The 27,552-nt window shown below is 38.9% G+C and overlaps 1 protein-coding gene across 1 annotated transcript in view; it reads left to right on the top strand.

The window, feature by feature from the left end:
- Window positions 1-27,552, top strand: part of LOC127424629 (small conductance calcium-activated potassium channel protein 2-like) — a 55,530-nt gene that overhangs the window by 18,054 nt on the left and 9,924 nt on the right. Inside the window, exons 3-7 of the mRNA XM_051669982.1 lie at window positions 2,085-2,180; window positions 3,118-3,536; window positions 12,793-12,934; window positions 13,199-13,309; window positions 23,291-23,418. Coding sequence (XP_051525942.1) covers window positions 2,085-2,180; window positions 3,118-3,536; window positions 12,793-12,934; window positions 13,199-13,309; window positions 23,291-23,418 — 896 coding nt within the window. The remainder of the gene's footprint in view (window positions 1-2,084; window positions 2,181-3,117; window positions 3,537-12,792; window positions 12,935-13,198; window positions 13,310-23,290; window positions 23,419-27,552) is intronic.

Genomic DNA, 27,552 nt, shown 5'->3' on the forward strand with positions numbered 1-27,552 from the left:
TGACCCGGTTGCTAGGGTGGGTAGAGTCACGTTGGTTTAACCTCCTCATGGTCGCTATAATGTGGTTCTCGCTCTTGGTGGGGCACGTGGTGAGTTGTGCATGGATGCCGCAGAGAATAGCGTGAAACCTCCACACGCGTTAGGTCTCCGCGGTAACGCGCTCAACAAGCCACGTGATAAGATGCACGGACTGACTGTCTCAGACGCAGAGGCAACTGAGATTCGTCCTCCGCCACCCGGATTAAGGCGAGTCACTACGCCACCACGAGGACCTAGAGCACATTGGGAATTGGGCATGCCAAATTGGGGATAAAAATAAAAAAGAACAATATGCTGATGAATAACTCTCATTTGTGTGTTCATCATCTCTAGATTATTAATTTAGTGGTAAAGACGCTGGCTACCACCCCTGGAGTTCGCTAGTTCGCTAGTTCGAATCCCAGGGTGTGCTGAGTGACTCCAGCCAGGTCTCCTAAGCAACCAAATTGGCCCGGTTGCTAGGGAGTGTAGAGTCACATGGGGTAACCTCCTCGTGATCGCTATAATGTGGTTCGTTCTCGGTGGGGCGCGTGGTGAGTTGAGCATGGTTGCCGTGGTGGATGGCGTGAAGCCTCCACACGCACTATGTCTCTCTGTTAACACGCTCAACAAGCCACGTAATAAGATGCGAGGATTGACGCCTCAGACGCGGAGGCAACTGGGATTCTTCCTCCTCCACCCAGACTGAGACAAATCACTACGCGACCACGAGGACTTAAAAGCACATTGGGAATTGGGCATTCCAAATTGGGAGAAAAGGGAGAGAAAATCCCCCCCCCCAAAAAAAAAAAAAAAAACATGGTTAAATGAGCATTGTTGTAAGTAACTTTGTAGAACTGAATGGAGCCGCGTTGATTAGACTGTCTGACTGACGGCCGATTACGTAAGGGTTGTTTCGGCTCATGAAACTCACCTATGATTGGCTGGATGGTTGCTCAATCAGCCCAAAGTAACAAAACGCAAAGAATACTGTATACAAATCACCATTTAGACTCGGTATGGGTTTAGCTTGGAAAAGTGCAGGGGACAAAAATCACCTTTTTAAAGAGTGCGGGGGACGTGTTTTTCCCCTTCCTGACAAATTTTGTAACAAAATAAAAAGCTAACGATGCATGTTAAATTAATATTCTGGGTTCGATACAATTTAAGCTCAATCAACATCATTTGAATCATAAAATCGCATACTTATCTATTTTGTGTAAAGCTATGTACAATTTTACAACTTTGTTGCCATGACGACGCAACGTCGTAAACCCTAAAACTCTAAAAGGACTGTAAAAACGATGGTAGCTCAAATAACACAAGTGTTAACAGAAGAATGTAAGTGCTTTTATAAAATTATAAGTTTCACATTTCTGCCTTTAAACCCTCCAAAAATTGGCCCCATTCACTTCCATTGTAAGTGCCTCACTGTAACCTCAGATTTAGCTTTTTTTTTTTTTAATAAAATAAATTATTTTTTGTGGTAATCAACATTATGCCACAAATGCTGTCAATTTAGCTTAACTTGTATTAAACCCAGAATGTTCCTTCAAGTGGGAAATGTAGTTTTGACATGCCTGTTAGCTCATAAATTGGCTAAATGTATAGTTTTTTTTTCTGGAAAGCTTTATCGCCATTCTTCATCAACAGTACACTGCATACATTCAAACTATTCTGTACAGGCAACATTCATAATTTCAGCTTCTTATGATGTATATAAACTAATTTTCACAATTGATTCTTAATTTGCGACTTAAAGGAAATCCAGAGTTCCCCTGTCATTACAACATTGTGGTACCGTTCATGTGCGCTTACCTCATAAATACAGTCCAACATGAAGGCAGCATAACATCCAGTATGTTTGCAAGACTATTGCCTTATCTTTCTGTCCCTCAAAGATACATTTATTCATGTAAAAGACACTTTTATCCAAAGAGACTTGTTTGTATGTGTGTTCAACACATGCCCTTCCATTGTTAGGGCAATGCTTTACCAGATGAGCTACAGGAATTTTTTTAAGATTTGGAATTAATAAATGTCCCTTTTTTTTTCTGTCTCTGCAGGAATCCTCATATTCATTTGCACTGAAATGCCTTATTAGCCTCTCCACTGTTATTCTGCTCTGTCTGATCATAATGTACCACGCACGAGAGATTCATGTAAGTTGCCAACTCCGCCTTGGAAACCATAATCAAGAGTACAGACTGAGACAGGAGCTTCAAAGATAACAGACGAAGCAGGGTGCCAATTCCTAATGACTTGAATTACCACCAGATTCCTGATATATTTATTCAGTGGCTGTGCCATTTTGCCTATCCATTAAATGGTCTTTATAGAGAGGACACTGATGTTGATTAATAATGGTTTTTCAAGTGGGACTTATGGCTAATAAGAGATGTAATTTAATACAGGTCTGTCAGTCAGTTTGGTTAGTAAGCATTATTTAATGACTTGGAATGTCACATGGTGGTCAAATTACTGAATGGATGCACAATTGAAAACCTTTATTCCTGATTGCAAGTTGTGTAGTTTTCATGAGTTACATCACAATTGCAAAAGAGAAAAAAAAAATCATAGCATAGTCATTATGGTAAAACCACAGATACTTGTTTTTAGTGAAAAATGGCACTAAATGGAACAGGTTCATTCTTTTCATATACTGTGACCTTGACTCTTCCATTACAAAATAGTTTTATTATCTATAATTAATTGTATTGTAATTTAAGGCATAATACATCAATGCATGATCAAGGTTAAACTTACCATGCTAAAGGGATAATTGCCCCCAAAATGAAAATTCTGTCATCTTTTACTCACTCTCATGTTGATACAAACCCCACTGACTTTCGTTCATGGAACACAAAAGGAGACATTAATCAGAATGTTAAGAACTGATTGCCTCAGTCACCATTCACTTCCAGTGTCCTTTTTTCCATACTAAGAAATTTAATGGTGACTGAGGCTAACATTCTGCCTAACATCTCAAAGAAAGATGGGTCATATGGTTTTCGAACATGAGGGTGAGTAAATAATGACAAAGTTTATATTTTTGGGTGATCTATACCTTTAAAAATGCTTTCTCCATCCAACATTTAGCTCTTCATGGTGGACAATGGGGCAGACGACTGGCGGATAGCCATGACATACGAGCGTATCCTCTTCATCATGTTGGAGCTCCTGGTGTGTGCCATCCACCCCATTCCTGGTCAGTACGTCTTCACGTGGACCGCACGCCTGGCCTTCACCTACACCCCATCTGTGGCCGACGCAGACGTGGACATCATCCTCTCCATTCCCATGTTCCTGCGGCTGTATCTAATTGGCCGGGTCATGCTCCTGCACAGTAAGCTCTTTACGGACGCCTCGTCACGCAGTATCGGAGCGCTCAATAAGATCAACTTTAACACACGCTTTGTCATGAAGACTTTGATGACTATTTGTCCAGGCACAGTGCTGCTGGTTTTCAGTATATCATCATGGATCATTGCTGCCTGGACTGTGCATGTCTGTGAGAGGTGAGATAAACTTTGATTTCTTAAGAAACTGTTGTTTGTACCTGGCTTTTTTGAAGTATGATGTATTTAAAGGGATAGTTCACCCCAGTAGTGTAGTCTAGCACATACGCCAGCATACGGCGTATGCCCACCTATCTTTCTATGGATTTTGCATATGCTCACCTAAAATGAGTGATGATGCTTATGGCTGCCAGAACAGCGAGTAGGCTTTTGACCCAGAACTTTTCAATCTACTGAGGTGATGCAGCAGCACCGTTAAGTGAATTGTGATTTTATTTTAAGAAGTGCACAGAAATTCTCTCTAAACCCTCATGGAGCAGCGGGAGTGCTGAACTGAAGGCAAGGACAAGATAGACAGACTGACTCAGCTGAACAACGAATCAGAACATTTGTTTCAGCCGAGATGGGATATTTGTTAACCAAACATACTTTCCGTTTCAGTAAGGGACGGGACATTTCTAGCATCTACAGTGAAATGCTGATGCGCCAGCAGCGCTGGAGTCACCATAATTTGCGCTCTAAATTTTCTTCACTGGTAAACGTCAACATATTTATGGATTTAAATACAACTTATGCTATTTAACTTTGTGAAAGAAATTACTGCACCTATGCTAGTTTTTGAAGATCTTTGTAGATGCTGGCCAAGTTATCTGAGTTGTCCAGTAATATCAATTGTCATTTTTTTCTGTCTATTACTTCTGTCAGTGGAGCCTTTTTATCATGAGATCAAATCAACTAAATGTATATTTCTTAGTAAAAAATAAAAGCAATTTCACTATACTAAACACAGTTAAGCTCATTGTAGTACATAAAATAAAAAATAACCATTAATTTGTATGTATATTGTAATATAAGATATAATTACTACACTGATATTAGCTACAATCAAAATAACAGTTTATTATGTATTAGTTTATGTATGTAATAGTTTATTAATTTGAATGAATAAAAAGTTTTACCAATTTTTCTAGTTATAAAATGAACATTTAATCAAGCTTAGTAATTTAAATAGATATTTATCAACCTTCCATATGGTTTTTAGTTGTGTACTGTACACCAAGCCAGCAAGGAACGTTCTTGCCCTGACACGCAGATTGTATGCTCATAAAGGACTATGATTAACACAGACCATTATATATATTTCTTATACATTTTACATATGTGTATAGATGTATACTATATATATAGAGAGATTTTACTGTACATACCAGGTGTGTGCATGTTGGGGGGGTTTGGGGGTCTGATAAATTCACAGTTTGCCCACCTCTTCAGTCACTACTACACCACTGGTTCTGCCATTATTTTCTCACAGTCATGTTGTTTTAAACCCATATGCTGTTTTGTTTTTTCAGTGGGACACAAAAGCAGAAATTTTTGAAGGAACACCATGCGCCTCTTTCAATACAATGACAGTTCATAGTGACCACATCTTTCAATCTACACTGATAATTTTCCCCTCCACCGAAGCTTGAATCTAGCTTGTGTTCATGTCCAGATTCAAAAATGGCACGTCAACATCACAGACATCAAAATGGCATTTGTTATCACATGTGTAGTACATAACCATGCACCGTTTTTAAATTCTGGACACAAACGCGACTAGATGCATGGAGATTATCATTGAATTACAACTTAAATTTCTGTCTGTTTCTCCAGATTAATATCACATTTAAATCAGAAACAGTTGTTTGACTTTTCTTTAGCTATTGGTCTTTGCTTACCGAAATGCGAAACACTGCCCCCAGTGGCCAAATCAGTAACTGTTGTTGGGGGCATGGGCATGCATGAGCTCCATTTTCCGGGTGAAATGTCCACAGAGGGGTGCCAAAAGTGAGTTGTGAAGCGAGTTGTTTCCAGCTGTACAGGATGTAATACAGTTAAGAGGAATGCATATTTTATAAATTGTTACCCCAAACATAAACCTAACCATCATTAGAGTAAAAATTTAATGTTAGAGGGAGAAATGCAACTTCTAAATTGTGCTTGTCACTGATTATGCAAAAACACAATTGCTTCCTATATTTCAACGCCTTATCTAAACCCGGATCTCCCACGCTATTGTTACAATGCGCTTCCGGTCGCACCACAGTCAGGGAAGGTAAACATATTTAAGCCGATGCAAAAACGTCCTGATAGGAGATAGCGCTTGTCGTTGAGTCGGCAAAATGTGACTGATCCTAGAGTACTGGAACTCTCTGAAGACTTCCTGTGTGATCATGTTGGTTCCTCACACAAAGCCATCGTATGGGTTCAGAAGACTTTAAATATAACACACAAGTCATGTGGACTACGTTTATGGTGCTTTATGGAGTGTGTTTTTTTTTTGTGTGTGTGTGTGTGTAATTTTTGGACTTGACAATGGAAAGAGCTGCATGAAGATACTTCTAAATAAAAAAATAAAAAAATAAACAATCCAAATTATCTTTTTTATTCCATGGAAAAATGGCAACATTAGGAATGACATAAGGAAGTGTAAATGATAACATAATTTAATTATTGGGTGAACTATACCTTTAAGTAATAATTCCTTTCTTTTTTGTCGAATGCTGTTGTTCAAGCACATATTTTGTTGTCTTTATAAAATGTGCTGTCATTGGCAAGTGGAAGTAAAAGTGTTTTATACATGTTCATGGTTTTGTTCTATGTTTCTTCCACATGGCTGCTGCTGGACAGCGGTCCAAAGTGAGTCTGTGCTTCGCAAGGAAAAACTGTTACTTGGCTCTTAGCTTTCCTGAACTTCTGCTCATCTCTCCTGATGAGCTATTCTGGCAAAACTGCAATCGCGTATCTCTCGCAAATTGCTGACATGTTGGAAATCCCAAATTCTTAAACACATCCATTAATTTATTTTCTCTTATAAATGGTCGTTCAACTTAAATCTTCACTTAAAGAGGGGTCTTAGTGTCCGGTCAATAAACCTTTTAGGAATTCTTTGGATTTTGGGATTTTCACACAGCTGACACCATGCGTCAACATGGTAATCATCATGTTCATGGCAGGCAGCCTATTCTTTTCCTAAAGTGTTGTCGAATCCTTGACCTTTTCTGATGCTCTGAAGTACCATTCTCACCAAGATATCACCATCTTGACCTAGACCTTCTGGGGAGAGTAAAGATCTAGTATGTTGTCATGTCCCATTGACATAGAAAGAGCAGCACAGCCATGCTAACTAGGTCATTCTCAGCCCTTTAGCTAGTTTCTGTGACCGCCTCTTACACATTAGCCTTTGTGCTACATCAATCTCCTGCACTTCACTACAACAATTGCTAGGTGTATGGGGTTCACTATTCAATGTCTAGAGTACATAATATAACTCATGAGGCTTTAAAGGTTTAATGGGAATTTAAGCCTGTCAAGATATATGTAACGGGTTCAGGATGGGCAAGGAGGAGGCGGGAACCGGCAGAACAGTCAACATAACTTTAATGACATAAAATAACTGAAACATAACATAAAGCACATAGACGCACCCACAAAGTGGCTGCATGTGTCTCTATCTCTCCCCCGGCTTGTCTTTATACCCCTCCCGGCTGATTTGGTGACTCACCCTCACGGCCCAGCCACAACCTCCTCCTCATCACAGTATAATATTAGCTGTCTGCAAAAGCAGATTTGTCAACTATGCTGGTATTGGAAGCTACACTATAGCAGTGGCGACCCATGCATTTTAAGTCTAGGCCTTCAGTGCAATTAATGCCATTAAGAAAACACAGCTTCACAATAACACACTATATGCCTATCATACATTACATGGCAGTCAGCTAATAATACCAGTTGACATTTTAAAAACATATCCACGCACAAAAGCCAAAACCAAGGAGGTCTAATACCAAGAAAAATCTCTCTAATAATATTTGCGATTTAAATTTTGCTTGCAATAAATTTTGCACGGTTCATGGTTACTTTTAAAAACTTGATCCAACACTGAATGCTCAAGCAGCCTAATTTACACTTAGAAAACTCCTGATGTTGCTATAACAATGCAAAAAGCACTTACCAATTTGCTTGAAGTGACAATCAGCCCTCATTTAATTAATCAATCGCACAATCATGCAGAACATCTCAGGTTTTTAAATCCATAAGATTATCTTTCTCAATGGCAATAACAGCAGTGAGGACAGCCGACTCATCAGCAAGATCTCACGCTCTTCGCTTTCAAATTACGTACATCACTTAAAGCGTGATTGCGTCACTCAAGGCCAGTTAGAAGGCCTGGACTGGGACATATATCCTAAAGACCACACCCACCAAGAACAAATAAATCAATCTGATTGGCTGGCTGATGAATCTGACAATCTGACTTTAGATGCCTTTTCACTGCTGTGTTGAGGGATTCTGTGGAAATTCTGAAGACCTGACGGGGTGGAGCTCAGACTCACGCGCTGCTTTAGCTAAGGAGCATGGCTTCGGGCATGTGATTTGTGAAACATTTGTCACACTTTGCTTGTAAGCATCGAGGAATAAATTCTGATTGGATAAACTTTTTGTTTTTTGCTGTTTGTTTGTAGATGAATTAGGAGAGGAAAGTGTTGAAAATACATAGGCAAAAAGATCAATGAGAATGAAAGGATGAAAAAATATTATTTATTAGGCATGTTACGCCAGCAGAGAAGGCTTTGCTGGCCCTGAGAAATTGCTACTGTTATAGCGTATAGGTAAAATCGAGACTAGCTGTCACACTTTAACTCCAGTGAATATTTCTAAGGGTGGGTTTATTTCTGAAAGTCAATTGCAGTAGGCACATAGCTTGAAGCATTGGCTACAAATAAATACAATTAAATAAAATAATTAACATTTCCACCATTATTGTCCATGAAAAAGACATAGTTTATTTAGAAAAGGGCCAACTGCCTTTTAGATTCATACACTGCATGCCAGTTAACTCGAGAATGTGCGTGCGCATAAGCTGTACCAACCTAAAATAAAAAGTGTTTTTAGTGTAATCTGAGCTAAAGAAGCACAAATTTATAATAACAGTTTTTCTTTTTCTTTTTTTTTTTTTTTTTTTTTTTTTTTGTCTTTTGTAAATTAGTGGAAATGTAATAGCTCATTTTAATTTTGCTGTTGGAGCAAATGGAAACTCAAAAATAATATTTGCTTTGGTCTCCCATTCAAAGCTTTAGAAGTTTACCGTGTTAGAGTTTACCTCTGCGTTTTAAACCCGGAAAAGGGTCCATTGTATAAGATTACATCATATAAAACTAATGTGACAGCTTGCCTCTTCATCAGTATGATAGAAAAATATATGATACTATTGAAAATAGTTCTGTATTAGTAGAGGACAGAATTAGCCAAACCTATACTCATTACAGTTTTTAACTATAGGTGTGGAAACCTACATATAAAACAACTGCTAAAGAGTTACTGAGAACTTTCCCACGTGACAGCTAGCCTTGGTCTCCCCTATATATTATAATACATTATACACTATATTCATTAAATAGCCCTCTACCATTAGAACAATTAAATCCTCAGCTATCCAAGCTAGCGTGCTAATCTGTGTCAGACTTCGTATGTTAGGCAAATAGAATAGGCCTAGTGTTTTCTGTTTTTCTTTAATGATCATGGTTGAATAAAAGTGCTGAGAATACTAACCAAGCTAATGTGCTTGTCAGGTGTCAAAGCAGGTGGGAGGAGGTTATTTTTATACAGTATATTCTCATGTCGTGTGTGAGAGTTACAGTGGATGAATCCATTGGAGGAATGGAGAGGTGCTCTATCAACAGCTTTAGAACCCTGAGAGACTCAGTATTTCTCTTCACTTCGCCCCTAAATGGCCACACAGCTACTCCTTCGTTTTAAGTCATTTGTCGTCAGGCTAGCACGCGTTTAATAGCACTCAAGCTAATGAGTCCTCAGTTAAATTAACGAGCAGAGATGCTGGACACTCTGTGATTGATTAATTTGCACATAAATGTAGTGTTACCCCGTAGTCAGCACATGGACATATTGTCCACTCTGATGGAACATGGATCTGAGCCCAAGAGAAGACTTTGTTCTGAAACTTTAACATATATTTATTTAAGAATGTTGTTTGGGCAATTGGTTGCTTGAATTGAGTGGAATGTTTTTAAAGACCCCATGAAATGGCTTGATGAGCACAGTCGTCTTTCTTGTGTTGACGTATTTCCTATTGAACAGGAAGTTGGGGCAGGACATATCAAAGAGCTTGTCCTTTCCCTTACAAAAAATCTAGAGTTCTGGCAAACTAGCCACAAACATGCCACAAATTTGCCACTTATTATTTTCACATGCAAATGAGCTTGTGATTCACCACAAATGTTTGCCAGAAGTTTGCAGCTCTTCACTGGTAGTGGAACCTGCAGCAAACCTTTGGCAACAATGGACAAGCTTATTTGCAAGTGAAAATAATCAGTGGCGAATTTGCGGCAAATTTGCTATTAACGCTTGATTTTTGTAAGGGTTTCTTTTAAATAGCAATAAGCTTTATTTTATGTCACTGACATGAACCATGATTTGCTACTTGCTATTGCTTTTCAGAGGTAGGTGGTTTTAGGGGGAGGGACTTTCGCATTTTAGTGAGCATTTAATTGGACCAAAAATAAATAAATAATAATAATAAAATGCATACACCCCTGAGTGCACAACGAGTCATCTATATTTTTTTAGTCTTTTTTTCCCGGAGTAGAAGAATGTACATTTTAAATGCGTATATCTGCTAATTATAGTTTTGTCGACTTTGAGCACACTACACTAGCATACTGTATAGATGGCCTCAGATCTAATAGACATGGATTCAAAGCCACAAAACTCAAATTATTTATTTATGGGGTCTTTAAATATGTTTTTTTTTCACCCCTGAAAAAATCCTCATACTGTATATGATATTGTGACGAGGAGGAGGGCATTGCCGGGACGAGGGGATGAACGCCTGGCGCTGAGTTGCCCAATCAGCGAGAGAAGAATAAAGGAGGAGCCGGGAATGCTGGGGGGGGGAGAGAAAGAGAGAGAGAGAGAGAGACACACGCGACCGATCTGTGTGTGTGTGTGTGTGTGTGCGCGTGCGTGCATGTGTGTGTGTGTGTGTGTGTGTGTGTTCGTTCATGTGTCACTGTGTTTCAGTTCTGAGTTTATGTTGATTAAAGTCTTGTTGTTTGTTACTCCGGTTCCTGCATCCTTTCCCGAACTGTTACAGATATGTTGTTCAATTACAAAATGTGGTATGGTAACCATAGTTTCTGACAAAATACCATAGTTAGCTACTGCAAAATTTGCGCTACTGTAAAACCATAATATATTATGGGATCTCCTCCAAACAAGTCGAAAAAATGTTCTGTTATTTGAATTTCTTTTTGATGACAGTGGTGGCAAATACGAAGTTACAGCTGTTTTATCATGTTGACTTGACAAAACCAACATACTGTTATTCTACATACATGGTTTAGGGTTTTTTCAGAATCCCTAAACAAAGACCAAACTTTCTGACTGTAACTCATCCTAGAGCTTTCAAGCTACATCCACCAAACTTGGCACAAACCTTCAGACTGTTCTGACTTAGTGTGCTCTGTCTTTTCTAACTGATCAGAATTACGGTTGTCCTGTAGCAGATGATCCAATATCCTAAAACTTCCACAGACTTTCATTAACGGAATGTTAAAACGGACCAAAAAAATCTAATGTAAACAAACAAACACAAGTGCTTGAATCTCCTTTAAGTTTCAAGTTTACCTATCTAGTTGTAGTAACAATTTTTGTAGTAAACAGTATTTTCCATAAATCGCAGGAAGTGTGGTTACCATGATACATTTTTGTAAGTGCTAAATCTATGTTTAAGATTCTGTGATATGAATTAATGAAGCTCTCAAACAAATGTTCTCTGATTTGAGATATTGCTAAAATGTTTTGGTGACCTCGACTGCCTGAATGGTCTTATGTGCCCCCTACTCTCAGAGCAGTGCATTATCTTAGTTCATGGCAGCTTTGGGTTTGGTTACACTGCCAGCATGTTTTTCCATATTCCCTCTTTATGCTTGTGTAATGGACTGTGACTCCCACAATAGCTTTACACAGACCCATTCTCCACACAAGACTGAGTCAGAACACTGGGTGAATGAGAGTGAGCCATCTAATGGGCCCTGGCTGACCTCTCGTACACATAAGCACAATATGGACATCACTCTTTTAAAATTACATATGCAAAGGCACCTTGATTTATATTTGGGCTGTCCGCCTTTTATCTTGTGCAGTCAGGACTGAATATTGACACAGAATATGCTGCTCTTTCAATTCTTATTGATGTTGCACTTTAGGTCGTCTTGAAGATTACCCTTCAAATGTAATTGGACTTCTCAAATGACCCCTAATGTAAAGTGTACAGTACCTGGCCACTGATTTGTACAGGTCATTATTTATATTCTAAACAGTTTATGTAAGAATAGTAAATGTTTAGTGGTATTCAAATTTCAAAGGGAAAATTTGTATGTGTCTGTTGTAACTATATCATTTAGTATGGGTCAAATCAATGAAAACCTATGATTATGATGAACTGTATTTGCTAGATTTCTGCAGCAGAACAAAGTAATTAAGTAGGGGAGTACGAAAACCTGTACTGAGGTCATCAATATTTATTATCTATTTGATCTATTTTACTTTTATGACATAAGAAATATCTGCTGTTTTAAAGATGTATTTATTTATAGTCAGTATAATGTAAAAGCTAGCTATTCTAAATTTAATTCGAAGACCCCTTTAAAATTGCTTGACTTGCTTATTTTTTTCCTGTGTTGATGTATTTTCTTTTGAAACAGGAAATTTGGGCAGAACGTATTAAAGAGCTCACCGATTTTTTTAAATAACCAGTAGCCTTTACTTTGTGTCACAGTCTAGCAAAACCACTATTTGCTACTTGGTATTGCTAGTCAGAGGCAGGTGGTATTAGGGGGAGGGACATTTTTATTCGAGAGAGCTTTTTATTGGACAGAAATTTGGAGACACCCCTTGAGCGCTCAATGAGTCATCAGTATTTTTGGTTTGGTTTCCCGGAAGAATAAGACTGTAAATTTAAATGCATATAATGTATGTGCTAAAATGTATGTGTACTGTATATCTTAAAAGTTAACTTTTAGGAGTACATTAGCATATTGATGGCTTCAAAATGAATAGACGTGCTGAAATCCACAAAAGTTAAATTTTGCTTTCACATTCTTTCTCTTTCAATATTTATTCTATTGATAAAGTACTGATTAATTACTCCCAGCATTTTTTTTATTTTTTTTTTGTCATTTTATATCATCAGATACCATGATAAAGTCGAAGTCACCAGTAACTTCTTGGGAGCCATGTGGTTGATCTCTATAACCTTCCTGTCCATTGGTTATGGAGACATGGTGCCTAACACGTACTGTGGGAAGGGAGTGTGTCTACTTACTGGAATCATGGTGCGTCTCTCCTTTACATTCTAATATTGTACAGTAAAAATCAAGCTTTACCCACTGTGACTCAATGGAAACAGGTAGAGTCAAGGGTAAAGTCTTACATTCAATTCTACTTTCTGAGACATTCACATTTTTCACAGTAATTAGATTGGTATCCACTTTGCCATAATGTTGTCAAGCCATAAACCCATTTTGTCTAAAGGAACTGTATAACAAAAGCTTAGGACTCAGATCTAAGATTTTGTTGTCTTTTGTTGTTCTTTGCAGGGGGCTGGCTGCACTGCCTTAGTGGTTGCTGTCGTAGCCAGAAAACTAGAGCTCACCAAGGCTGAGAAGCATGTTCATAACTTTATGATGGACACTCAACTCTGCAAAAGAGTGAGCATGCTTTATATTTGCATTAAATTTACATGTAATCATGTGCAAGATGCTTTTATACAAACTGACTTACAAATTAGAAAAAAACACAAGCAATTAATTAAATAGGAGCAAACAAATTTAGCAGTACTGCTATATGGAATTTCAAGAGTAAACCAGATTAGAATGGAAGCTAGGGTATGAAATAGAAAAATAGAGAAAAGGGAGTAAGATCTCTTTATTAAGGCATCTTTACACAGCCAAGTTAAGCCTGCTCTGTGCCCCGTACTCTTTAAAATAGGTGATTCGGTACCCCACACTTTTCCAAGCTTAATCCATACCGAGTCCAAATGGTGGATTTGTATTCAGTAGTCTTCGCATTTTGTTACTTTGGCAGCATTATGTGAAATGCACTGCAGAAAAAACAAAAACAAAGGATAATCCTTCTTATAAGCACACGTTGTAAGTGGATTTTATATCAGTGCCTGAGTCTTCATCAAGTTATGCCTTTTACATTATGTTTGTGAGGTAATAGTTTGATCGGTTCTTTTGGCCAATTTAAACAGATTAATAGATCTATGTTATATATGTAAAGCTATTTTTAATATCAGCTCCTGTTTTTTTAACTGTGTGTTGGTGTGCAGTCGACAAACTGTAAGAAAAAAGATAGATCTGCTGTGTTCTTAGAACACTTGTGTATTTTACCGAAGTCAATAGATATGTAGACACGCTTTTTTATACATGTAAACATATGGACGTTATTGAAACTCATGATAATATAAAACTATTATTGTTGTCTTTTGATAAAAGTCATGCCTAGCAGCTCACAAACTGTAGGGAAATTATAGATTTGCTTTGTTCTTATAATGCATGAAACCTCTAATAAAGTCTCTTTGTAGGTCTGTAGATATACAAATATTAAAGGATTACAATTTTCATTTGATCGTTGATTCAGTGACTAACTAATTTCACACAAGACATCAACTGGTGGCATCACGAGAAATGGTCACTGACTTAATCATTAAATGGATCTGAACGAATTTTGGTGAATGTAGTAAAAAAACTCGAGCCACTTGGATAAATTTAAATCCCACAATGTACAAGCACAGAGTAAAACATTTAATTGTGCACATGCACAACTGGTATTATTGTCTTTGATTAAATAATTTATTCAAGGACCAACTTGTGCTCTGTCTTTTATTGTCATGTGTGAAACAGAAGCAAGTGCTCCAAAAGTGCTGCCCTTTATTTTTGCAGCTAATTTTGCTAAATTTTGCATTAAATTTGCAATACCTGAATATATAAGTATATAATACTTATATATTAATATAATACTTTTTTCATACTTGTATATTAATATATTCTGTAATATATAAATGCTGCACTGTAAGTGTTGGGTCTGTGCAAGCCACCTACTGACAGCTAGGAAAAAAAAAACAGGATTGAAGAAACAGAACATACACACACAGAATCAAATTATAACAAATTATATGTCCCTCCCCCTGAACATCCCCCCTCTCCCCCTCACACTACAAACATCTAGTGGTCCAACACAAAATGAAAGTATACACACATGCAAATACAAATAATAAAAAAAAAGTTTTTTTTAAAACAGACAGGAAGAAACACATCAAAACAAAAATGATGTAAAAATTAAAAACTACAAATCCCACCCCCCCCCCGAGAACCTTCTAAAAAGGCTTAATAGTTACCCCATTTTTTATTAAATAACTCCAGTTTACCTAGCCTTCTATATGACATTCCTTCAAATGCCGCTACCCTGCCCATCTCTGTATGCCACTCTTGAAACAAGGGCGCTCCAGCCAACTTCCATCCCCTAAGAATAATTTGTCTGCCAATCATAACACTGGCCAGGACCCAATTCTTTATGTATTTATCCCCTATATTAATGAGCGCCCCATCGCCTAAAATGCAGAGTCTGGGGCAAAATGAAATTTGAGTGTCCAATATGTCACACATAAAACTCTGATCCCTCAACCAAAATTCTTGGATCTTAACACACCACCAAAAACATGGGTTGTGTCGCCATCTTCTGATTGGCATCGCCAGCAGGTGAGTGTGTCTTTAAGACCAAGCCTATACAATCTAGAGGGGGTCCAATAGAATCGATGTAAAATCTTAAATTGCATAAGACGCACCCTTGCATCTCTAGATGTAGACTTGATGTTTTTTAGAATCCTAGCCCACACTACCTCCTCCAATACCAAGTTTAAATCTTTTTCCCATAATCTCTTTAGAGAAGTTGAAGCTCCATCCTCAACACTCTGAATTAGCAGGGAGTAATACACTGATGCCTCATGACCTTTTCCAAAGGCAGTAATCACCACTCCCAGAGTGTCTGCCACTTTAGGGGGGTGTATGTTACTCCCAAAAATAGTACAGAGCAGGTGATGCAGCTGTAAATACCTAAAAAATGGATACCTGGGAATCCCAAAATGTTGAACCATATTTTCAAAGGATCTCAACACACTCATATAGGTCACTGAGCATATTAACCTCCATCACAATCCACTCTGTCCAGCAGAAAGGGGACTTTTGAATGCATAATTTTGGGTTCAGCCATATGCTCAAAGCAACATTTAAATAAATGTCCAAATTAAACACTCTGGACACTTTTGTCCATACCGCGTGCAAATGCGAGATAACGGGGTGTAACTTAACTTCTCCGGTTAGTTTGATAGAAAGGCTTTGCAATGGCAAAATAGGGGCAAGAACTTCCTGTTCAATACAAAACCAGGGAGGGGCTCTCTCAGGTGGAAGCGACCAATGGGCCAAATGTCTAAGACCGAATGCATAATAATAAAACTAAATCTTGGGTGGGCCTAGCCCACCTTTGTCAATCGGCCTATGTAATTTATTGAAGTGTAATCTGGGACACTTACCATTCTAAATGAATGACCTCTCTATGCTATCAAATTGATTGAAATAAGAGAGGGGGACATCTATAGGGAGAGATTGTAGCAGGTAGTTGAATTTTGGAATACAAGTCATTTTAATAACATTAACCTTCCCAATCATAGATAAATCTAATGAAGCCCACCTGCCCACATCACTTGAAAAGCTTTTTATTAAAGGGTCAAAATTAACTCTAACTAAATCACACAAATTTGCTGGGAATAAAATACCCAAATACTTAATGCCCTGTATGGGCCATTGGAAGGTGCCCGGCTGAAAAGCTGTTACATGGCAATACGCTGTCAGAGTCAAAGCTTCGGATTTAAACCAATTAACTCTGTATTCTGAGAACTTAGAAAAGGAATTAATAATTCTGTGGAGGCAAGGCATACATCTAATAGGGTCCGAGACGAATAATAAAATATCATCTGCGTAAAGCAAAAGCTTATGCTCCACACCTCCCGCCACCACCCCTGGAAAATCCTCCTCCTTTCTTATCGTGGCTGCTAATGGTTCCAGGGCAAGACAGAACAATAATTGGGAAAGAGGGCAACCCTGCCAGGTGCCCCATCCTGAGTAAAATAATCTGAAATGAATGCATTTGTTCATACCGCCGCTACCGGGTGTCTATAAAGTAACTTAATCCAACCAATAAAAGTATTCCCGAACCCATACATTTCCAAAATCTTAAAAAGATAATACCATTCTACCATATCAAATGCCTTTTCAGTGTCAAGTGAGATAGCAGCAACCGGAGTCTGATCATTCGCCACTGACCACATGATATTGATGAGACACCTAATGTTATCAGAAGAGCTACGGCCCCAAATAAACCCCACCTGAACTATATGTATAAGAGATGTCATAACTTTACTTAATCGGTTAGCCAAACATTTTGACAATATTTTAACGTCTAACTGGATCAGGGAAATTGGATGGTAACTCTTACACTCACTTGGTATCTTTGATCGACCAATCTTTGTCCTGTTTAAGAATCAGACTGATCCGGGCTTGTGTCATGGTTGGCAAAAGCTTTCCATTCTTTAATGATTCCATATAAACTTCTAGAAAAAGTGGAGCCAGTTCTGTAGCATAAGATTTAAAAAATTCAGCGGCAAAGCCATCTGGCCCCGGAGACTTTTCTGTGTGCAAGGCCATAATTACCTCGCCAAGCTCCTCCAAGATTATCTCAGAATCAAGATAAACTTTTTGCTCAGTCGTTCTAGTGGTTCTAATAGTTTTAATGGTTCCACAAAGTTTCTAATATTTTCATCAGTAGACAAAGACGTGGAACTATAGAGATCAAGATAGAATTCTTTAAAAGCATTATTAGTATCAATGGCTGAGGTAAATATTTCACTACCAGCAGATTTCACTGAGGGAATGGTAGAAAGAGACTCTCTCTGTTTTATATATCTAGCCAGAAGCTTCCCTGCTTTTCCCCTGACTCAAAGTATGACTGTCAACTCCACCTTCTGCGACAAAATTGTATTATATCTGTATTTCAATCAGGTCAATTCTCTGAGGCCATTAGATGACATTCGGCGCTTCAGCTCTGCCTCAGCACTTTTAATATTCCCTTCCAATTCCATGAGTTCTTGTGCTTTGGATTTTTTGGTGAATGAGGCATACTGTATGATCCGGCCCCTAAGAACGGCCTTAAGTGTCTCCCAAGCCACGCCCACAGAGGATATTGAGGACCAGTTGGTCTCCATATAGACATTGATTTCAGTCTTTAGCATTTGTTGGAATTCAGGATTTTGCAAAAGGGATACATTATAGTGGCAACTATATGATTTATTTTTCTCCGTATGTGGCAACACCCCTAAACACACCAGGGCATGATCTGAGACTAAAATGTTTCCAATTGAGCAATCAACAACAGATGAAATGAGGGACTTAGATATATATATATATACACTATATTGCCAAAAGTATTCGCTCACCCATCCAAATAATTGAATTCAGGTGTTCCAATCACTTCCATGGCCACAGGTGTATAAAATGAAGCACCTAGGCATGCAGACTGCTTCTACAAACATTTGTGAAAGAATGAGCCACTCTCAGGAGCTCAGTGAATTCCAGCGTGGTACTGTGATAGGATGCCACCTGTGCAACAAGTCCAGTCGTGAAATTTCCTCGCTACTAAATATTCCACAGTCAACTGTCAGTGGTATTATAACAAAGTGGAAGCGATTGGGGATGACAGCAACTCAACCACGAAGTGGTAGGCCACGTAAAATGACAGATCAGGGTCAGCGGATGCTGAGGCGCATAGTGCGCAGAGGTCGCCAACTTTCTGCAGAGTCAATCGCTATAGACCTCCAAAGTTCATGTGGCCTTCAGATTAGCTCAAGAACAGTGCATAGAGAGCTTCATGGAATGGGTTTCCATGGCCGAGCAGCTGCATCCAAGCCATACATCACCAAGTGCAATGCAAAGCGTCGGATGCAGTGGTGTAAAGCACGCCGCCACTGGACTCTAGAGCAGTGGAGACGCGTTCTCTGGAGTGACGAATCACGCTTCTCCATCTGGCAATCTGATGGATGAGTCTGGGTTTGGCGGTTGCCAGGAGAACGGTACTTGTCTGACTGCATTGTGCCAACTGTGAAGTTTGGTGGAGGGGGGATTATGGTGTGGGGTTGTTTTTCAGGAGCTGGGCTTGGCCCCTTAGTTCCAGTGAAAGGAACTCTGAATGCTTCAGCATACCAAGAGATTTTGGACAATTCCATGCTCCCAACTTTGTGGGAACAGTTTGGGGATGGCCCCTTCCTGTTCCAACATGACTGCGCACCAGTGCACAAAGCAAGGTCAATAAAGACATGGATGAGCGAGTTTGGTGTGGAAGAACTTGACTGGCCTGCACAGAGTCCTGACCTCAACCCGATAGAGCACCTTTGGGATGAATTAGAGCGAAGACTGCGAGCCAGGACTTCTCGTCCAACATCAGTGTCTGACCTCACAAATGCGCTTCTGGAAGAATGGTCAAAAATTCCCATAAACACACTCCTAAACCTTGTGGAAAGCCTTCCCAGAAGAGTTGAAGCTGTTATAGCTGCAAAGGGTGGGCTGACTTCATATTAAACCCTATGGATTAAGAATGGGATGTCACTTAAGTTCATATGCGTCTAAAGGCAGATGAGCGAATACTTTTGGCAATATAGTGTGTATATATATATATATATATATATATATATATATATATATATATATATATATATATATATATATATATATATATATAAAAAGTCTATTCTAGAGTAAATCTTATGGACTGATGAAAAAATGTATAGTCCCTACCAGATGGGTTCAAAAGTCTCCAAATATCTGTAAGACCAAGATTTTTACACATCCTGTGAAGCATTAATGTTTCTCTAGGGGGCTTGCACACTTTTACTTTACTATAATTAAGGACTCAAAAGATTAAAGTCTCCTCCCAATATTATATCATGAGGGGTGCCAGTGGTTTGCAACATCCCTTCAAGATCTATAAAAAAGCCCTGATCATCGACATTAGGTGTATAAATATTAGCCAAAATAAGACTTTGTCCCTGAATTTCAGCTAAAACAATGATGTCTCTTCCTAATTTATCTTTACTCTGTTTGAGACATTTGAATTGTAGATGTTTACTTATCAGTGTAATGACTCCCCTGCTCTTACTAGAGCCAGTACTTTTTAAAAAATGCCCACCCCATATCTTTCCAAATTTTGCAGCTTCCTGCGGAGAAAGGTGCATTTCTTGAAGAAACACTATATCATATTTCTTATGCTTAAGAAGAGAAATAACCTTCCTTCTTTTTATGGGAAGCCCCAACCCATTCACATTCCACGTGGAGAGAGACAATCCACTTATAGTAACATTTGACATTTTGACATTTAAGAAAAAATAGATTGTGTGTCAAAGACAAGATCATAAAGACCACATTCTAACATTAGTGTAACAATTAAACCCTGAACATCCCTTAGAAAAAAAAAAAAAAACAGAAAAAAGAAAACGCGCACATTAACCCCGCACACGACAGCGCCAACTGGCGTCCATCCCTCCAAACTCAAACAGTCCATGTACGCCTACGAGAGCCCCTGCGACAACCTTGCCATCGGATTGCTCAAATCCAGTGTTTCTATACACATTTTGTGAAACAGAATTACACAGCAAAAGATCATCTATAAAACAAACTCCAGTCAATAGGCATAATAAACACAAAGAGCGTGTAGTTTCATCCATAAAACTGTCCCAAAGGTGTGTTATTCTACAAAATAAACTCCAGCTGCAAGGTAGAACCAGCACAAAAAGAGTGCGCAGATTCTTCAGAGAGTCAAACGAATGTTCAGTGAGCCGGTCCATTTGGCTACAACATGAGTGCAAGCAAATTACTTAATCACTCCAATGACTTTGCAAGAAATACTCCACAAAATAAACTCCAACCGATAGGCGGCGCCAACACAAAAAAAAAAAATGTGCAGGTTCCTCAAACTGTCAAGCGGATGTTCAGTGAGCTGGCCCACTCGGCTGCAACATAAGAGTAATCTAATAACTTACTCCAATGACTTTGCCAGTAATACTCCACAAAGAGTATGAAGATGAAAATTCCAATATGCGGAATAAGCACAAAGAGCGTGTAGATTCATCCACTAAACCATCCTGAAGGTGTGTTGCTCTACAAAATAAACTCCAGCCACTAGGCAGAACCAGCACAAAAGGGCACGCAGAATCTTCAAACAGTCAAGCGAATGTTCAGTGAGCTGGTCTATTCGGCTGCGACATGAGTACCACAATATGACTTACTCACTCCACTGACTTTATGAAGGACATCGCTTGCTGTGGGCATGTGAGTGTTTTACGGCCATCCTTAGCATCTATTCTCAATTTGGCCAGGACTATCAGTGCAAAAGCGACCTTCCGTTGATGTAAAAGTTTCTTGCATTCCTTGAATCGATCACGTTTCTCTCTTGTCGAGTTCGCAAAGTCTGGGAACAAGAAAATGCTGTGGTTCTTCCAAGAAAGCCTTCCTTTACTCCGCGCCTCACGTAACACAAGATCTTTATCGGATGATCTCAGAAATTTGGCCAGAATTGATCGGGGCCTGTTTCCCTCAGCGGATCGCTGAGCCGGAACCCTGTGAGCTTGCTCGATTTCCAGCTTATGGCCTGTTATGTCCCTCTGCTCCCTCAGGGATTCCCACGATACGGACGTTATTCTGCCGGCTACGGTTTTCCATGTCCTCCAACTTTTCCAATTCACGCTTCAAATCCACCTTAGTCGCTAGCAGATTAGCAGATAATTCCCTCTCTGATGACTCCAGATAATCAATCCGTTTCTCGACATCCCCCTCTCTTGTGACCACATCAGTAAATTTCGCCTCCATGTCAGTGATCGATCGATGAATTACAGCAAGATCCTCCAAGTCAGCAACAACCTTCATCATCTTTGCCGACATGTTCAACATCTCTCGCTGTATTTCCCTCATCTCCCCAACCAAATCAACTCCCTGGTCCGTGGCCTGTCCAGGGGTGTCAGCTTGAGCACGTAAGTGTTTTTAATGTCTCCAGAGCCCGAGGATTTTGAATTCTTTGACATATTGTCCTCCTAGAACAGTTATGGAACAGAGTGTATCGAATCTCACCGGTTTATGTCATAAAAGGTATTAAGACTAGCAAAGTGCACAGAGCTCGACGTTCACATGTCCGATCCTCACGTGGCATCACGTGACTCATCCCCCTAACTTTTAAAATGACTGCTACACCCCTGCCTGTGCCTGCTCAAAATTCTGTGTAAAGACGCAAAAGCCAGACTAAATTAAGCCTGCTCTGACCCACCTCAGCCCCTACAAAGGCAGTTCTGATGCTGCTTTAGTTCTGTGTAAATGAATTGCAGCGTCAGTGCATGCAGCCTTAAACTTTGTTGTTGTCATGATAGAGCATTTCATAATTTAGTTTCATATTTAAAAGTATAACTTCATATTTTAATTCATTTCATATTTCTATATCCATAATTTTACATTTAAAACATCAATCTCATAACATTATTTATGCAATTGTAATTGCTGTGTAAATGCATTTATGCCTGCGCTGAGCAGCATTAAACAATCTGTGTAAATAGACCAAAATGCCACTTCAGATGCAGCTTCTGTGCCACGTTTGCAGTGTAAAGATGGCTTTAAAAGACTTTAAGATTATTGATTAATTGTCATTTCTTGAAGTTAAAAACAAGTAAAAACATGTAAGTATAAATTTTATTTAAAATAGTAAAATAGTCTAGTCCTGTATAGGATAGTAAGTATAAAATAATCATAAGGAGCATTCAAACTGTCTGCACAAAGCACTTTTAAGCCGAATGTTGATGCTGCATAAGCCACGGCAACAAGCCAGCATTCATTTTTTGATCATGTAATTTTTTTAGACAAAACCTAGCAGGCAATTCACCAGAGCTTTGCAGGATCTGCAACTACAGTGGTAGCACTTTGCTGAAGATGTGCTTTAGTACTATTCTTTTTGAAAGGTTTTACAGAGTAAAAAGTTCTCTGCACACTTACAGTGGAGTCCAAAAGTCAGAGACCACTTGAGAAAATGCTTCTATTTTGCATTTTTCTAATTTAGTACAGTTTTTTTATTTTACAATATTACAAAATTATATTATCCGCATTGCAATTTGTGTGAAAAGATTCCACGAGTTTGTGTAAAACCTGATGATCCAAGTTATCCCAGCATGATTTGAGAATGTTCCAATGAGCATCTTGTGTCCTTCAATGGAAGCAAGAAAATATTATCTTTTATACAAAAGACATGGTCAATGTCATACATTTTCTTATTTGATTAGTGACCTAGAAAGAGTGCAGCATCATATATGTTTATATCTTAACATTTTACTTTTATTTTTATTTTACATTCTGTTTATTTCCAGGTTTACATTAGATTTTGAATCCCAGATTTGGTGGAATAGACTTTTGAACCCCACCGTATAAGGGCCCAAACATAAGTTTTTCTTTCTGCACTAGCCTTACTGATACTTTTTTCAAAATATTTTTTTCCATAATACTTAGGTAAAAGACCTCTAGATCTCTTATGTGGACTTTATTTGCTGACAGGTGAAAAACACGGCTGCTAATGTACTCAGGGAAACATGGCTAATCTACAAACATACTAAACTTGTGAAGAAGATCGACCACGCCAAGGTCCGGAAACATCAGCGCAAGTTTCTGCAGGCCATTCATCAGTACGTATATCTACAACATGCAGTCTAATATAGAATCTTACAAAGAACTGCTTGACCCTTGAGCTGTCCACTTTGGTATGGTAGCTTTTATATGAAGTCAAATATAAATAAAAAATGTACAATGATTAAAACTGGGTTTGGTTATTGTGCTCTCTTTTACATTTTGGGGATCTACTCACATAAAATCTGTTAAATAGTAAATCATTTTGAAAAATTAATTTAACCTTTTAGACTTAGTAGACTGAACGTCATACACTGAACAAAATTATAAACGTAACACTTTTGTTTTTGCCCCCATTTTTCATGAGCTGAACTCAAAGATCTAAGACTTTTTCTATCTACACAAAAGGCCTATTTCTCTCAAATATTGTTCACAAATCTGTCTAAATCTGTGTTAGTGAGCACTTCTTCTTTGCCGAGATACTCCATCCACCTCACAGGTGTGGCATATCAAGATGCTGATTAGACAGCATGATTATTGCACAGGTGTGCCTTAGGCTGGCCACAATAAAAGGCCACTCTAAAATGTGCAGTTTTATCACACAGCGCAATGCCACAGATGTCGCAAGTTTTGAGGGAGCGTGCAATTGGCATGCTGACTGTAGGAATGTCCACCAGAGCTGTTGCCCGTGAATTGAATGTTCATTTCTCTACCATAAGCCGTCTCCAAAGGCATTTCAGAGAATTTGGCAGTACATCCAACCGGCCTCACAACCGCAGACCACGTGTAACCACACCAGCCCAGGACCTCCACATCCAGCATCTTCACCTCCAAGATCGTCTGAGACCAGCCACCTGGACAGCTGCTGCAACAATCGGTTTGCATAACCAAAGAATTTCTGCACAAACTGTCAGAAACCGTCTCAGGGAAGCTCATCTGCATGCTCGTCGTCCTCATCGGGGTCTCGACCTGACTACAGTTCGTCGTCGTAACCGACTTGAGTGGGCAAATGCTCACATTCAATGGCGTCTGGCACTTTGGAGAGGTGTTCTCTTCACGGATGAATCTCGGTTTTCACTGTACAGGGCAGATGGAAGACAGCGTGTATGGCGTCATGTGGGTGAGCGGTTTGCTGATGTCAACGTTGTGGATCGAGTGGCCCATGGTGGCAGTGGGGTTATGGTATGGGCAGGCGTATGTTATGGACAACGAACACAGGTGCATTTTATTGATGGCATTTTGAATGCACAGAGATACCGTGATGAGATCCTGAGGCCCATTGTTGTGCCATTCATGCACAACCATCACCTCATGTTGCAGCATGATAATGCACGGCCCCATGTTGCAAGTATCTGTACACAATTCCTGGAAGCTGAAAACATCCCAGTTCTTGCATGGCCAGCATACTCACCGGACATGTCACTCATTGAGCATGTTTGGGATGCTCTGGATCGGCGTATACGACAGCGTGTTCCAGTTCCTGCCAATATCCAGCAACTTCGCACAGCCATTGAAGAGGAGTGGACCAACATTCCACAGGCCACAATCAACAGCCTGATCAACTCTATGCGAAGGAGATGTGTTGCACTGCGTGAGGCAAATGGTGGTCACACCAGATACTGACTGGTTTTTGGACCCCCCCGGACCCCCCCAATACAGTAAAACTGCACATTTTAGAGTGGCCTTTTATTGTGGCCAACCTAAGGCACACCTGTGCAATAATCATGCTGTCTAATCAGCATCTTGATATGCCACACCTGTGAGGTGGATGGAGTAACTCGGCAAAGGAGAAGTGCTCACTAACACAGATTTAGACAGATTTGTGAACAATATTTGAGAGAAATAGGCCTTTTGTGTACATAGAAAAAGTCTTAGATCTTTGAGTTCAGCTCATGAAAAATGGGAGCAAAACAAAAGTGTTGCGTTTATAATTTTGTTCAGTGTATTTGTCTTCTCATTATAAAGGACATTTTTAAGGAATAGTTGACCCAAAATGAAAATGAGTTAATGGTGAGGAAATGTTAATTTTTTGGCAAACTATCCCTAAGATCTTTGGTGTATTCTCTGTCGGATCATGGACTGTCACGAGAATGGTGTAGACAGTAACCTAGGTGCAGGACAGAGAAAAACCCTGTTTGCTCTCAGCTTACCCAGAACAATAGCAGTCAACCATGTTGGACAAAATGGTGTTTACCATCAGCTCATAAAAACCAACGAACAAGTGCACAAAATCAGTTATTAATTTCAAAATATTGATGGAAATACCATAAAATATTGAAGTAAAAAAATGTTGGCCTAGCAATGCAAATAAAATGACAGATTTTTATTTTGAAATTAAGTATTTTGGTATTAAGTGTGGTGTGCAACTTGAGGTTTTTAAAAATATATTTTGTGTTTGTTTTGCTTTTAATTACTGCAGAGCTCAGAAGTAAGTCTTCTCTCTTTCCTTTCCATTGGAACCCCCTCTTTTTCATTATTATAAGTCTTATTCAGAAATATCAACCAACATGATGAACATTGAAAACATTTGAAGCTGGGTACCATATTATATTAGATGTAATATCCATTAAAAGTATAGACAAATTACAATAGTCTTTTTATAAACCTGTTAAGATGGTTTACAGCCCTGTAAAGGTACATACTTGGAAAGAAGAAATGTTCTTTGCATCCTCTCAGCTTCAAATTTATCAGATCCCACAATGTCCAAAATTCATTCATCTAGCCTGTACCTGATTTCCATAGAAATTTGCACTGCAGTTTCTTAGCTGCACTATGAAATAACTATGAAACTGTAACACAGTGTCCTAACGAGCAGTTGTTAATGAATGGTATGTGCTTCTGTTGAAGCCATCAGTCTACGTTATTTCATCTTCATTAAAAAAAAAAAAAAAAAAAAATGTTTAATAGCAGAATTCCTAGTGGAGAACTACATTTCCCATGAACCTGAAGGGAAACGATTGACCAATCGAAGAATTTCAGCAATCAAAGTGCATCTGCAGCATTTGCACATTCTCATGATGCAATGTGAATGATGCAATCCCTACACTCTCGAACTGCTTATATATTTGCACATATCTGAATATTTTGCAATAAAATTAAAAAATATTGTTTTTATACTTAATGTATAATCAACAACTTTAAATCAATAGTTTTAAAATTTTCCATCGTTTTTAATACAATCAAGTCATTTGAAATTCTTTATGGGATTGAAGTTTATTCTCTCATTAAAGAATTTAAGTACACAGTCTTGCACCTTTGTCTTTTTATCCAATTTTTAAATACGTTTTGCTTCAAATCTCAGTTTATTACATTGTGATGCTCTTTTATGAAGGATTTTACGTAATCCTTATTGAAAAAAATACATTTAAAAAATACTTCCGGAACCAGAACGTCTGAAAAAATGGGCGGGCAATGTTGTGCTTTATTAACTAAGTGATCAACAGAATGTCTTGTTGCTTGTCGTGGTTACAGCTGCTTAAGACAAAACTGATTAACATGGAAGAGATACATTTTATTGCTTGTTGCTTTATCACGTTCTGTCTGGTTAGGACACAATGTTAGTCTGCAATGTTTTCCTGCAAAGAAACTGCAAACCATCAAGATATTTTTACAAACATACCTAAAGTTAAAGCACTGTACAAGAAGTTTAGAAGGAAACACAAGCTTCAGCAACTTGTACTCGTTTTCTTTCACTTGATTGGTTCAGTTTTAAGTGCAGTAATGTTGGAAACTTTTTTCTGTCCACGCTATCAGTTCACTGATGTGAATCGCCTGTCCTGCCCCTGTTTGGTTGTCAAAGCGAAAGCACAACTGCTAAGCACAACAGTTCATTCATAATGTATTTGGCCTTCACTTTTACAAGACCACATAAACATTCCCTTGCCTAATGCATACAATCATAAAATTCTATAAATATCTGCACCTGGGGGCCTGGGTAGCTCAGTGAGTAAAGATGCTGACTACCACCCCTGGAGTCGCGAGTTCGAATCCAGGGCGTGCTGAGTGACTCCAGCCAGGTCTCCTAAGCAACCAAATTGGCCCGGTTGCTAGGGAGGGTAGAGTCACATGGGGTAACCTCCTCGTTGCCACTATAATGTGGTTCTCGCTCTCGGTGGGGCGCGTGGTGAGTTGTGCATGGATGCCACGGAGAATAGCATGAAGCCTCCACACACGCTATGTCTCTGCGGTAATGC

Source organism: Myxocyprinus asiaticus, chromosome 33 (assembly GCF_019703515.2).
Source record: "Myxocyprinus asiaticus isolate MX2 ecotype Aquarium Trade chromosome 33, UBuf_Myxa_2, whole genome shotgun sequence".
In the NCBI taxonomy this organism is placed as follows: domain Eukaryota; kingdom Metazoa; phylum Chordata; class Actinopteri; order Cypriniformes; family Catostomidae; genus Myxocyprinus; species Myxocyprinus asiaticus.